Source organism: Pristiophorus japonicus, chromosome 4 (genome assembly GCF_044704955.1).
Source record: "Pristiophorus japonicus isolate sPriJap1 chromosome 4, sPriJap1.hap1, whole genome shotgun sequence".
NCBI lineage: Eukaryota > Metazoa > Chordata > Chondrichthyes > Pristiophoridae > Pristiophorus > Pristiophorus japonicus.
Genome location: NC_091980.1, coordinates 270,964,742 through 270,979,981, shown reverse-complemented (window position 1 = coordinate 270,979,981; position 15,240 = coordinate 270,964,742). Strand labels below are relative to the sequence as shown.

At 48.8% G+C, this 15,240-nt stretch overlaps 1 protein-coding gene across 2 annotated transcripts in view; it reads right to left on the bottom strand.

The window, feature by feature from the left end:
- Positions 1 to 15,240, bottom strand: part of snapc1b (small nuclear RNA activating complex, polypeptide 1b) — a 56,869-nt gene that overhangs the window by 25,982 nt on the left and 15,647 nt on the right. The window contains exon 3 of one of the 2 annotated variants that reach the window (XM_070879473.1): positions 9,181 to 9,340. In XM_070879473.1, coding sequence (XP_070735574.1) covers positions 9,181 to 9,340 — 160 coding nt within the window. The remainder of the gene's footprint in view (positions 1 to 9,180; positions 9,341 to 15,240) is intronic. The other variant, XM_070879474.1, reaches the window with a different exon arrangement.

Here is a 15,240-nt window from a genome sequence, read left to right as displayed (position 1 = left end):
TGGAGGTGGAAGATGTTGGTAGGGTTCCTAACGAATACTTTGCATCTGTTTTCACAAAGGAAAGGGGCAATGCAGATACTGCTATCGAGGAGGAGTGTGATATTCTGGATGAAATAAATATAGCGAGTGAGGAAGTATTAAGGGGTTTAGCAGCTTTGAAAGTAGCTAAGTCCCCATGCCCGGATGAAATGCATCCCAGGTTGTTGAGCGAAGTAAAAGAGGAAATAGCAGAGGCCTTGACCATCATTTTCCAGTCCTCTTTGGATATGGGCATGGTGCCAGAGGATTGGAGGACTGCTAATGTAGTACCCTTGTTTAAGAAAGGATAAAGGGATAGGCAGAGTAATTACAGGACTGTCAGCCCAATGTCAGTGGTGGGAAAATTATTGGAAAAAATCCTGAAAGACAGGATAAATCTGCATTTGGATAGGCAAGGATTAATTCGGGACAGTCAGCATGGATTTGTTAAGGGAAGATCATGTTTGACTAACCTGATTGACCCTCTTGGTTATCTGCTCAAAAAATTCAATGAGGGTAGTGCATACAATATAGTATATATGGACTGTGGCAAGGCTTTTGATAAGGTCTCCCATGGTAGACTGGTCATGAAGGTTAAAGCCCATGGGATTCAGGGCAAAGTGGCAAGTTGGATCAAAATTGGCTTGGAGCTAAGAAGCAAAGGGTAATGGTTGATGGGTGTTTTTGTGACTGGAAGGCTGTATACAGTGGGGTTCCACAGGGCTGAGCTGGGTCCCTTACTTTTTGTTGTATATATCAATGACTTGGACTTCAATGTTGGGGGTATGACCAAGAAGTTTGCAGATGGTCCACAGCCAGATAGGGAATGGAAGACCAGCAGGAAGAGCAGTGCAAGGAAGGTAGTGCAGGGGTCCCCTGTGGTCATCCCCCTGCAAAACAGATACACTGCTTTGAGTACTGTTGAGGGGGATGACTCATCAGGGGGAAGGCAGCAGCAGCCAAGTTCATGGCACTGTGGCTGGCTCTGTTGCACAGGAGGGCAGGAAAAAGAGTGGGAGAGTGATAGTGATAGGGGATTCAATTGTAAGGGGAATAGATAGGCGTTTCTGCGGCCGCAACCGAGACTCCAGGATGGTATGTTGCCTCCCTGGTGCAAGGGTCAAGGATGTCTCGGAGCAGGTGCAGGACATTCTAAAAAGGGAGGGAGAGCAGCCAGTTGTCGTGGTGCACATTGGTACCAACGACATAGGTTAAGAAAAGGGATGAGGTCCTACGAAACGAATTTAAGGAGCTAGGAGCTAAATTAAAAAGTAGGACCTCAAAAGTAGTAATCTCGAGATTGCTACCAGTGCCACGTGCTAGTCAGAGTAGGAATCGCAGGATAGCGCAGATGAATACGTGGCTTCAGCAGTGGTGCAGCAGGGAGGGATTCAAATTCCTGGGGCATTGGAACCGGTTCTGGGGGAGGTGGGACCAGTACAAACCGGACGGTCTGCACCTGGTCAGGACCGGAACTAATGTCCTAGGGGGAGTGTTTGCTAGTGCTGTTGGGGAGGAGTTAAACTAATATGGCAGGGGGACAGAGGGAAACAAAAAGGAGACAAAAGCAAAAGGCAGAAAGGAGATGAGGAAAAGTGGAGGGCAGAGAAACCCAAGGCAAAGAACAAAAAGGGCCACTGTACAGCAAAATTCTAAAAGGACAAAGGGTGTTAAAAAAACAAGCCTGAAGGCTTTGTGTCTTAATGCAAGGAGTATCCGTAATAAAGTAGATGAATTAACTGTGCAAATAGATGTTAACAAATATGATGTGATTGGGATTACGGAGACGTGGCTCCAGGATGATCAGGGCTGGGAACTCAACATCCAGGGGTATTCAACATTCAGGAAGGATAGAATAAAAGGAAAAGGAGGTGGGGTAGCATTGCTGGTTAAAGAGGAGATTAATGCAATAGTTAGAAAAAAGACATTAGCTTGGATGATGTGGAATCTATATGGGTAGAGCTGCAGATTACCAAAGGGCAAAAAATGTTAGTGGGAGTTGTGTACAGACCTCCAAACAGTAGTAGTGATGTTGGGGAGGGCATCAAATAGGAAATTAGGGTGCAGCAGTTATAATGGGTGACTTTAATATGCACATAGATTGGGCTAACCAAACTGGAAGCAATACAGTGGAGGAGGATTTTCTGGAGTGCAGAAGGGATGGTTTTCTAGACCAATATGTCGAGGAACCAACTAGGGGGGAGGCCATCTTAGAATGGGTGTTGTGTAATGAGAGAGGATTAATTAGCAATCTCGTTGTGCGAGGCCTTGGGGAAGAGTGATCATAATATGGTGGAATTCTACATTAGGATGGAGAATGAAACAGTTAATTCAGAGACCATGGTCCAGAACTTAAAGAAGGGTAACTTTGAAGGTATGAGGCGTGAATTGGCGAGGATAGATTGGCGAATGATACTGAAGGGGTTGACTGTGGATGGGCAATGGCAGACATTTAGAGACCGCATGGATGAACTACAACAATTGTACATTCCTGTCTGGCGTAAAAATAAAAAAGGGAAGGTGGCTCAACCGTGGCTAACAAGGGAAATCAGGGATAGTATTAAAGCCAAGGAAGTGGCATACAAATTGGCCAGAAATAGCAGCGAACCTGGGGACTGGGAGAAATTTAGAACTCAGCAGAGGAGGACAAAGGGTTTGATTAGGGCAGGGAAAATGGAGTACGAGAAGAAGCTTGCAGGGAACATTAAGACGGATTGCAAAAGTTTCTATAGATATGTAAAGAGAAAAAGGTTAGTAAAGACAAACGTAGGTCCCCTGCAGTCAGAATCAGGGGAAGTCATAATGGGGAACAAAGAAATGGCAGACCAATTGAACAAGTACTTTGGTTCGGTATTCACTAAGGAGGACACTAACAACCTTTCGGATATAAAAGGGGTCGGAGGGTCTAGTAAGGAGGAGGAACTGAGGGAAATCCTTATTAGTCGGGAAATTGTGTTGGGGAAATTGATGGGATTGAAGGCCGATAAATCCTCAGGGCCTGATGGACTGCATCCCAGAGTACTTAAGGAGGTGGCCTTGGAAATAGTGGATGCATTGACAATCATTTTCCAACATTCCATTGACTCTGGATCAGTTCCTATCGAGTGGTGGGTAGCCAATGTAACCCCACTTTTTAAAAAAAGGAGGGAGAGAGATAACAGGGAATTATAGACCGGTCAGCCTGACATCGGTAGTGGGTAAAATGATGGAATCAATTATTAAGGATGTCATAGCAGCGCATTTGGAAAGAGGTGACATGATAGGTCCAAGTCAGCATGGATTTGTGAAAGGGAAATCATGCTCGACAAATCTTCTGGAATTTTTTGAGGATGTTTCCAGTCGAGTGGACAAAGTGCGCCTAAAAGAATCCTCGGTATTCTCCTACTCCCTGCAGGTCCTCTGGCCCTCAGCGCAGCCAGCAAGAGCTGTGGGGGGGGGAGCCAGGTCCCTGCGCTGAAAACAGTGCCGGGACCTCTGCACATGCGCGCTACAGTGGGCACGCAAATGCAGTAGCTCCAGGCGCCGAACTGTGTGGGAGGGGCCCGAAGCACACAGCCCCTAGCCCTGGCTGAATGGCCTCACTGGGGCTGCGTGAATAAGGCTCCTCCCACGGCCAGCTCCTGCTTCACCCCGCGACCAGACCCGACACCCGCTCCCCCCCCGCCTCCGGACCAGACCCGACACCCGCTCCCCCCCTGTCTCCGGACTAGACCCGACACCCTCACCCCCCCCCCTGCCTCCGGACCAGACCCGACACCCTCACCCCCCCCCCCCCGCCTCCGGACCAGACCCGACACCCTCACCCCCCCCCCCGCCTCCGGACCAGACCCGACACCCGCTCCCCCCCTGCCTCCGGACCAGACCCGACACCCTCACCCCCCCCCCCGCCTCCGGACCAGACCCGACACCCTCACCCCCCCCCCCCGCCTCCGGACCAGACCCGACACCCGCTCCCCCCCTGCCTCCGGACCAGACCCGACACCCTCACCCCCCCCCCCCGCCTCCGGACCAGACCCGACACCCTCACCCCCCTGCCTCCGGACCAGACCCGACACCCGCTCCCCCCCTGCCTCCGGACCAGACCCGACACCCTCACCCCCCCTGCCTCCGGACCAGACCCGACACCCGCTCCCCCCCTGCCTCCGGACCAGACCCGACACCCGCTCCCCCCCTGCCTCCGGACCAGACCCGACACCCTCACCCACCCCCCGCCTCCGGACCAGACCCGACACCCTCACCCCCCCTGCCTCCGGACCAGACCCGACACCCGCTCCCCCCCTGCCTCCGGACTAGACCCGACACCCTCACCCCCCCCTCCGCCTCCGGACCAGACCCGACACCCGCTCCCCACCTGCCTCCGGACCAGACCCGACACCCGCTCCCCACCTGCCTCCGGACCAGACCCGACACCCTCACCCCCCCCCCGCCTCCGGACTAGACCCGACACCCTCACCCCCCCCCCGCCTCCGGACTAGACCCGACACCCTCACCCCCCCCCCGCCTCCGGACTAGACCCGACACCCTCACCCCCCCCCCGCCTCCGGACTAGACCCGACACCCTCACCCCCCCCCTGCCTCCGGACTAGACCCGACACCCTCACCCCCCCCCCGCCTCCGGACTAGACCCGACACCCTCACCCCCCCCCCGCCTCCGGACTAGACCCGACACCCTCACCCCCCCCCCCGCCTCCGGACTAGACCCGACACCCTCACCCCCCCCCCCGCCTCCGGACCAGACCTGACACCCGCTCCCCCCCCCCCGCCTGGACCCGACCCGCGCTCCTGTTCCCGCTCCGCCCCCACCCCCGACTGGACCCGACCCGCACTTCTGTTCCTGCTCCCCCGACTGGACCCGACCTCCCGCCACCCCCCCCACCTCTCCGGACTGGATCGTCCGTCCATCCGTCCCTCCCTCCCCAACCCAACGCCATCTACCTGTAAATCTGGTGCTGGGGACGGGCCCTGCCCGAGGTCTCGGGCCGGCCCGTTCAGCCTTCGGTCCCGAAAGGCCTGCCTGAAGCACTTTCACACAGGTAGGAAGATGGTTTATTTAATCTTTTCTTTGCTTATAAATGTTTATTCAGGTTGGATTTATTTGTATAATATTTGTATAAGTATAAATAAGGATTTATTATAGAATTTAATGACTTCCCTTCCCCCCTCCCCCCCCCACCTCGTTCTGGACGCCTAATTTGTAACCTGCGCCTGATTTTTTAATGTGTAGAACAGGTTTTTTCAGTTCTACAAAAATCTTCACTTGCACCATTCTACTTTAGTTTGGAGTACGTTTTCACTGTGGAAACTTTCAAATCAGGCGTCAGTGGCCGGACACGCCCCCTTTTGAAGAAAAAATTCTGTTCCAAAGTGGAACTGTTCTACCTGACTAGAACTGCAGAAAAAAAAATGTGGAGAATTGCGATTTCTAAGATAGTCCGTTCTCCACCAGTTGCTCCTAAAAATCAGGCGCAAATCATGTGGAAACTTGGGCCCATTATGCCGTAAGCTACAGGATTACAGACCAAGAGCTGAAAACTGGGATTAGGCTGGATAGTTCTTGGTCGGCCGGCGTGGACACAATGGGCCGAAATGGCTTCCTTCCGTGCTGTGAATTTCTATGCTTCTATGAACCCTTGTATTCCATTCTCCCTCGTGGGTTAGCAAGATTTCCCTTAAATGCATCTATAATAGTCGCCTCACCAACTCCTTGTGCTGGCGAGTTACACATTCTAACCACTCTCTGGGTAAAGAAGTTTTTCCTGAATTCCCTATTAGATTTATTAGTGTCTATCTTATATTTATTTCCCCTCGTTTTGGTCTTCCCCACAAGTGGAAACACCAGAGGGCAGAAAATGCCCTCCGCCTGAAATGGGGCGCAACAACCGATTTTTAAGTGCTCCATTCGTCCCAATGCCTGCGGTGGGCAATCCTGGGAAATTCAGCACGAGTTTTTTTTTGGAGCTTGACAGATGTGGTGTCATCATCGGGATGGATGTGCGGGCATTTCGGAACGGCCATAGCTGAAGACGTCAGCATGGATTTATGAAAGGGAAATCATGCTTGACAAATCTTCTAGAATTTTTTGAGGATGTAACTAGTAGAGTGGACAAGGGAGAACCAGTGGATGTGGTGTATTTGGACTTTCAAAAGGCTTTTGACAAGGTCCCACACAAGAGATTGGTGTGCAAAATTAAAGCACATGGTATTGGGGGTAATGTACTGACGTGGATAGAGAACTGGTTGGCAGACAGGAAGCAAAGAGTAGGAATAAATGGGTCCTTTTCAGAATGGCAGGCAGTGACTAGTGGGGTACCACAAGGTTCAGTGCTGGGACCCCAGCTATTTACAATATACATCAATGATTTAGACAAAGGAATTGAATGTAATATCTCCAAGTTTGCAGATGACACTAAGCTGGGTGGCAGTGTGAGCTGTGAGGAGGATGCTAAAAGGCTGCAGGGTGACTTGGACAGGTTAGGGGAGTGGGCAAATGCATGGCAGATGCAGTATAATGTAGATAAATGTGAGGTTATCCACTTTGGTAGCAAAAACAGGAAGGCAGAATATTATCTGAATGGTGACAGATTAGGAAAAGGGAAGATGTAACGAGACCTGGGTGTCACGGTACATCAGTCATTGAGAGTTGGCATGTAGGTACAGCAGGTGGTGAAGGCGGCAAATGGCATGTTGGCTTTCATAGCGAGAGGATTTGAGTATAGAAGCAGGGAGGTCTTACTGCAGTTGTACAGGGCCTTGGTGAGGCCACACCTTGAATATTGTGTACAGTTTTGGTCTCCCAATCTGAGGAAGGACATTCTTGCTATTGAGGGAGTGCAGCGAAGGTTCACCAGACTGATTCCCGGGATGGCAGGACTGACATATGAAAAAAAGACTTGATCGACTAGGCTTATATTCACTGGAATTTAGAAAAATGAGAGGGGATCTCATAGAAACATATAAAATTCTGAGGGGATTGGACAGGTTTGATGCAGGAAGAATGTTTCCAATGTTGGGGAAGTCCAGAACCAGGGGTCACAAGCTAAGGGTAAGGGGTAAGCCATTTAGGACCAAGAGAAGGAGAAACTTCTTCACTCAGAGAATTGTGAACCCGTGGAATTCTCTACCACAGGAAGTTGTTGAGGCCAGTTCGTTAGATATATTCAAAAGGGAGTTAGATGTGGCCCTTACGGCTAAAGTGAACAAAGGGTATGGAGAGAAAGCAGGAAAGGGGTACTAAAGTTGCAAAAATGATCAGCCATGATCATATTGAATGGTGGTGCAGGCTCGACGGGCCGAATGGCCTCGTCCTGCACCTATTTTCTATGTTTCTATGTGACATGAACGTGTCGCATCGTGCTGACGCGTCACAACGACCCTCCCCTTCAGTTAGTTAAAGAGCCTGGCCGAACCCGTGGCATCGGTGTCGGGCCGACCTGGCAGTTAATTAAAATAAAATGGTGGCCGTGGCAGACATGCCGCCCAGCCAAACACAGCTTCACACTGGGGCACCAAGCGGCAGGCGATCCATTCCCACAGGGCAATTTTCCGTGGGGCAACTTCCCATGCAGGGTGGAAAGGGGGTCGACCCGGTCGGTAAGGGGTCGACAACACGGGCAGAGCGGAGACGTTCTCCGCCGGGAAAATCCACGAGGGCAATTTGTAAAATGGCGGTCCCTCCGCGCCGACCGAGCGGTGAGTCCTTACCGACCCCAACCTCTGTCGTCGAGCTACAGTACGCGGACGATGCTTGCGCCTGCGCACATAGAGGCTGAACCCCAGGATATAGTCAATGTATTTACTGAGGCGTATGAAAGCATGGGCCTTACGCTAAACATCCGTAAGACAAAGGTCCTCCACCATCCTGTCCTCACTGCACAGCACTGCCCCCCAGTCATCAACATCCATGGTGCGGCCCTGGACACCGTGGACCACGTCCTAAACCTCGGGAGCCTCTTAGAACAAGAGCAGACATTGACGACGAGATTCAACACTGCCTTCGGCCGCCTGAGGAAAAGCATGTTTAAAGACTAGGCCCTCAAAACTGCCACCAAGCTCATGGTCTACAGGGCTGTAGTAATACCCGCCCTCCTGTACGGCTCAGAGACATGGACCATGTACAGTAGACACCTCAAGTCACTGGAAAAATACCACCAACAATGCCTCCGCAAGAACCTACAAATCCCCTGGGAGGACAGACGCACCAACGTTAGCGTCCTTGACCAGGCCAACATCCCCGGCAGTAAAGCACTGACCACACTTGATCAGTTCCGCTGGGCAAGCCACATCATTCGCATGCCAGACACAAGACTCCCAAAGCAAGCGCTCTACTCTGAACTCCTTCATGGCAAACGAGCCAAAGGTGGGCAGTGGAAATGTTACAGGGACACCCTCAAAGCCTCCCTGAAAAAGTGCAACATCCCCACCGACACCTGGGAGTCCCTGGCCAAAGACCATTCTAAGTGGAGGAAGTGCATCCAGGAGGGCCCTGAGCACCTCGAGTCTCATCGCCGAGAGCATGCAGAAATCAAGCGCAGGCAGCGGAAAGAGCATGTGGCAAACCTGTCCCATCCACCTCTTCCCTCAACGACTATCTGTCCCACCTGTGACAGGGACTGTGGCTCTCATATTGGACTGTTCAGCCACCTAAGGACTCATTTTAAGAGTGGAAGCAAGTCTTCCTCGATTCCGAGGGACTGTCTATGATGATACAGACGATGTCATGAATTACTGTACACAAACCAGATCTACCACAGAAAGTTGTTGAGGCCAATTCACTAAATATATTCAAAAGGGAGTTAGATGAAGTCCTTACTACTAGGGGGATCAAGGGGTATGGCGAGAAAGCAGGAAGGGGGTACTGAAGTTGCATGTTCAGCCATGAACTCATTGAATGGCGGTGCAGGCTAGAAGGGCCGAATGGCCTACTCCTGCACCTATTTTCTATGTTTCTATGTTTCTATGACCCGTGGCTGCCTCTGAGTTGATCACGGCTCTTATAGAAAGGGGCAATTTCGGCCCCCCCCCATGTCTAAAGTACCTTTGATAGCCGGAGGGGGTGAAATAAAGCTATGAATCTCCAGTGATATTTAACATTTTGGAATAATCAAACAAGTAGCAAAAAAAACAGTCACTCAACAAACTTTACTCGGATCATGCTGCGCTTACCTTTTCCTTAGGTTGACAAAGTTGTGTGTTGTATAGTCCGTAAAGAAGGTACAAGCCTCCAAACCGGATCTGAAAGCTGTAAGGGGGGAAAAAGTATTGACTTGCCAGGGCTAATGCTTCCCTGGTGAACTTCCTGCTGTCAGTTTTTGTCATTTTTCCACTGGAAAAAAAAATGTTTATGCCATCACTTTACAGATTCATATGGATTCCAAATTAATGTGCATGCACCAATATGTGAATCTACAAATTATTCAGCACCATCCCAAAACCAAACTAGTACAAGGATACAGCAATCTCATGGGACATGCTTAAAACTGACATGGTAACCTACATCCAAAAGCAAAATACTGTGAATGCTGGAATCTGAAATAAAACAGAAAATACTGGAAATACTCAGAAGGTCAGGCAGCATCTGTGGAGAGAGAAACAAAGTTAACGTTTCAGGTCGTTGACCGAAAAAGTTAAAGATGCAACAGATTTTTAAGCAAGTGTAGGGGCAGGGCAAGGGGGAAGGGGAGAACAGAACAAAAGGGAAGGTCTGTGATAGGGTGGAAGGCAGAAGAGATTGAGAGACAAAAGGGATGCTGGTTTCTTGCAAGGCAAAAGGAGATGGTAATGGAACCAGTTAAGAAACAAAAGATGAGTCTAGATAGGGTGTAAATGGAGATGGCAGAATCATCAACAGCTGCCTTGGGAAAGAGAGAAAATAAAATAAAATAAAGGCAGAGGTTAGGGTTTGAAATTGTTGAACTCAATGTGGAGTCCAGAAGGCTGTAAAGTGCCTAAAAGAAAGATGAGGTGCTGTTCCTCGAGCTTCATTGGAACCGTGGATTGCACATCCTGTGGATTATGGGAAGTCCTGGACGCTTCGCGCAGCCTGGATGACCACGTGTGCAGGAGGTGTCGTCAGCTGCAGCAACTCGAGCTCCGCGTTTCTGAGCTTGAGCGGCGGCTGGAGTCACTGCGGTGCATCCGCGAGGCTGAGAATTTCGTGGATAGCACATTTCAGGGGTGGTCACCCCGCAGCTTAAGAATGTGCAGGCAGGGCGGAAGTAGGTGAGCACCAGGCAGAAGAGGAGGAGTACTAGGCAGTCCATTTCGCTCTCCAACCAGTATTCTGTTGAGTGCTGGTGAGGGCAATGGTGCCTCTGGGAAGTGCAGCCAGAGCAAAGTCCACAGCACCAGTGGCTCAGCTGCACAGGGGGGAGGAAGAGGAATGGAAGAGCAATAGTGGTAGGGGACACAAATAGTCAGGGGAGCACAGGCATTTCTGTGGCTGCAGACGTGACTCCAGGATGGTATGTTGCCTCCCTGGTGCCAGGGTCAAGGATGTCACCAAGCGACTGCAGGGCATTCTGAGGGGGGGGCGGGGGAAAGAGGGAGAACAGGCGGAGGTCGTGATTCATATCGGTGCCAATGACATAGGGAGAAACAGGGATGAGGTCCTACAGGCAGAGTTTAGGGAGCTAGGAGAGAGATTAAAAAGCAGGACCTCAAAAGGTAGCAATCTCCGGATTACTGCCGGTGCCACGTGCTAGTGAGTACAGAAAAAGGAGAGAGAAATTAATACGTGGCTGGAGAGTTGGTGCAGGCAGGAGGGCTTTAAATTTCGGAGGCATTGGGACCGCTGGAATTGGGCAGCAGAGAAGAATTAGTAGAAAGTTAATTTGGAAGACAGAGGAAACAAAGGCTGGAAAATAAACAACAAGGGAGTTTGGCAATACTAAATGGTATATACTTCAATGCAAGGAGTATAAGGAATAAAGCAGATTAGCTGAGAGCACAAATTGACACTTGAGAGTACGATATTATAGCTATTACTGAGACATGGCTGAAAGAAGGGCAGGTATAGCAGCTCAACATTCCTGGTTACAGGGTTTTCAGACGGGATAGAGAGGGGGATAAAAAAAGGAGGGGGGTTGCAGTTTTGATTAAAGAAACAATTACAGCTGTGAGAAGGGATGATATGTTGGACGGGTCATCAAATGAGGCCATATAGGTTGAAGTAAAGAACAAAAAAGGGGCGATCACACTACAGGGAGTGTACTATAGATCTCCAAACAGTGAGAGGGAGATAGAAGAACAAATATGTGGGCAAACTGCTGCAAAGTGCAAAAACTATAGAGCTGTAATAGTGGGGGATTTCAACAACCTAATATTAACTGGGAAAAAGGTAGTGTGAATAGTACAGAGTGTGTGGAATTCCTAAAATGCATGCAGGAGAACTTCTTTAGCCAGTATGTAACAAGCCCAACAAAGGAGGGGGCGGTTCTGGACTTGGTTTTGGGGAATGAAGAGGGGCAGGTGGAAGGGGCATCAGTGGGAGAGCATTTTAGTGCTAGTGATCATAATTCAGTAAGATTTAGGTTAGTTATGGAAAAGGACAAAGTGGGACCAAGAATAAAAGTTCTCAATTGGGGTAAAGCCAATTTTGCTGAGCTGAGATGGGATTTGACCAAAGTGGACTGGAAACAGCTACTTGATGGTAAATCAGTGTCAGAGTAATGGGAGGCAGTCAAGGAGGAGATCCTGAGGGTACGGAGCAAGTACGTTCCCTTAAAAAATAAAGGTGGGGCTAACAAATCTAGAGCCCCTGGATGTCAAGGGACATACAGGGTAAGATAAAGAAAAATAAGGGAAGCTTATGACAGATCCCAGGAACTCAACACAGCACAAACTCTAGGAGGAGTATAAGAAGTGCAGGGGTTTAATATCAAGAAAGCAAAGAGAGAACATGAAAGAATGTTGGCAAGTAAAATCAGGGAAAACCCAAAGATGTTTTATAAATACATTAACAGCAAGAGGATAACTAGAGAAAGAGTGGGGCCTATTAGAGATCACAAAGGAAATCTGTGTGTGGAGGCAGAAGACATGGGTAGGATTCCTAATGAATATTTTGCATCTCTTAACAAAAGGGAAGGGTGATACAGATTTTGCAATGAGGGAGAAGTGTGAAATATTAGTTGAGATAAACATAGTGACAAAGAAGTATTAAGGGGCTTAGCAGCTTTGAAAGTGGATAAATCCCCAGGCCTGGATGAAATCTATCCCAGGCTGTTAACAGAAGCAAAAGAGGTAATAGCAGAAGCTATAACATAATTTTACAATTCTTTCTGGCTACAGGTGCAGTGCCAGAGGACTGCTAATGTTGTACCTTTGTTTAAAAAGGGAGAAAGGGATAGACTGAATAATTACAGGCCAGTCAGCCTAACCTCGGTGGTGGAAAAATTATTGGAAAAAATCCTGAGGGACAAGATAAATCTTCATTTGGAAAGACATGGATTAATCAAGGACAGTCAGCATGGATTTGTCAAGGGAAGGTCGTGTCTGACTAACTTGATTGAATTTTAAGAGGAGGTAACCAAGAGGGTCGATGAGGGCAGTGCATATGATGTAGTGTATATGGATTTTAGCAAAGCTTTTGAGACTGGTCACAAAAGTAATAGCCCATGTGATCCAGGGCAAAGTGGCAAGTTGGATCCAAAATTGGCTCGGAGGCAGGAAGCAAAGGGTAATGTCTGATGGTGTTTTTGTGACTGGTCGGCTGTACCCAGTGGGGTTCCACAGAGCTCAGTACTAGGTCCCTTGCCTTTTGTGGTATATATCAATGACTTGGACTTAAATGTTGAGGGCATGATTAAGAAGTTTGCAGATGACACTAAAATAAGCTGTGTGGTTAATAGTGAAGAAAGCTGCAGACAAATATCAATGTACTGGTCAGGTGGGCAGAACAATGCAAATGGAATTCAATCCGGATAAGTGCCATTTGGGGAGGTCGAACAAGGCAAGAGAATACACATTAAATCGTATGACACTGGAAAGTGTAGGGGAACAAAGGAACCTTGGAGTGCAGGTCCACAGATCCCTGAAGGTAGCAGGCCAGATAGATAAGGTGGTTAAGAAGTTATATGGAATACTTGTCTTTATAAGTCGAGGCATGGAATACAAGAGCAAGGAGGTTATGCTTGGACTTATAAAACACTGGTTACGCCGCAGCTGGAGTACTGTGTGCAGTTCTGGTCACCACATTACAGGAAAGATGTGATTGCACTGGAAAGGGTGCAGAGGAGATTTACAAGAATGTTGCCTGGACTGGAGAATTTTGGCAATGAGGAAAGATTGGAGATGCTGGGTCTGTTTTCTTTGGACCAGAGGATGCTAAGGGGAGACTTGATTGAGGTGTATAACATTATGAGAGGCCTGGATAGGAAGGATCTGTTTCCCTTGGCAGAGGGGTCAACAACCAGGGGGCATAGATTTAAAGTAATTGCGGGGAGGTTTAGAAAAGGTACGAGGGGAAATGTCTTCACCCAGGAGGGTTGTGGGGGTCTGGAACTCACTGCCTGAAAGTAGAGGCAGAAACCCTCAACATTTAAAATATACTTGGATGTGCATTTAAAGTGCCGAAACCCACAGGGCTACGGACTAAGAGCTGGTAAGTGGGATTAGGCTGATAGCTCTGTCGGCCGGCACGGACACGATGAGCCGAAATGGCCTCCTTCTGTGCTGTAAATTTCTATGATTCTAAGAACAGTTTAAGAGGTCAATGACACAGAAATAAGAGTGGGAGTGGAGCGGAGATTTAAAATGACAGGAAGCTCTGGGTCCCGCTTACAGACTGAATGGATGTGTTCTGCAAAGCGGTCACCCAATTTGCATTTGGTCTCCGCATTGTAGAGGAGACCGCATCGTGAGCAGCGAATACAGTACACCAAATTGAAAGACGTACAAGTAAATCGCTGGTTCACCTGGAGGTTTGTTTGGGGGCCTCGACAGTGGGAAAGGAGGAGGGAAAAGGGCAGGTATTGCATCTCCTGCGCTTGCACGGGAAGGTGCCGTGGGAAGGGATGGGGTTGCTGGAGGTGATTGAGGAGTCGACCAAGCTGTCGTGGAGATTGTGGTCCCTTCAAAATTCTGAGAGGGGAGAGGAGGCTGAAGATGCCTTTGGTGGTGGGATCACGCTGGAGGTGGCGGAAATGGCGAAGGATGATCCGTTGAACGTGGAGGCTGGTGAGATGAAAGGTGAGAACAAGGGGAACCCCCATCATGGTTCTGGGCAGGAGGGGAAGGGGCGAGAGCAGAAGTGCAGGAAATAGAATAGACAGTGTTAAGGCCATGTCTAGCATGGTAGAGGTCAATCCTCGTTTGAGGAAAAAGGAAGACATACCGGAAGCACTAATATGGAAGGTGGTGTCATCAGAGCAAATGTAACGGAGACGGAGAAATTTGGAGAACGGAATGGAGTCCATACAGGAAGCGGGGTGGGAGGAAGTTTAGTCCAGGTAGCTGTGGACTTAGTGAATGTTTGTCAATAGCCTATCCCCAGAAATGGAGAAAGAGGAGTCAAGGAAGGAAAGGTGAGAGTCAGAGATGAACCATTTGATGGTGATGGTAACCTACATTCCTGGTCTGCCACTTTCTTATCCCTAGAAAATGGAGTCATGGCTTTGAGAAAGTACTGAAGCACTACAGCCTTAAATGCTATAGTTTGTTGCAAAATAAATTTCCTGGTGCACTGCCATTGAGTTTTGTCACTGACAAGTTTTCAGGAACACTGTATTCAAATTTGAAGCTCTTGCATTTTGTTTTAATAGTTCTAAGCCAGCCACTAATACAAAAGGGCAACAGTAAAAAAAAGTTGTAAAATTGTAAAGTCTTATTCAACGACATCAACTTGCCTTTATAAAGCGCATTTAACATTGTGTTATCGGAGAAAATTTGACATTTATATTCACATTTATATAGTGGAAACAGTGATGCAAGAAGGTGTGCACGATATTTGTAATGACATATAAATGTATTTCAGTGTCATCTTATAATCAGCAGAGTTATCTACACTCCTCCAATTCTGGCCTCTTACTCATTTTAAATTGCTCTACTATTGGCAGTCATGCTTTCAGCTGCCTAGGCCCCCAGCTCTGGAATTCTGTCTAAACCTCTCCGCTTCTCTTTCCTCCATTAAGATGCTCCTTAAAACCTACAAAATGGGTAGGTTCCCTTTCCTGAAGAACGTCAGTGAACCAATTGGATTTTAACAATAATCCGACAGCTTTTATGGTC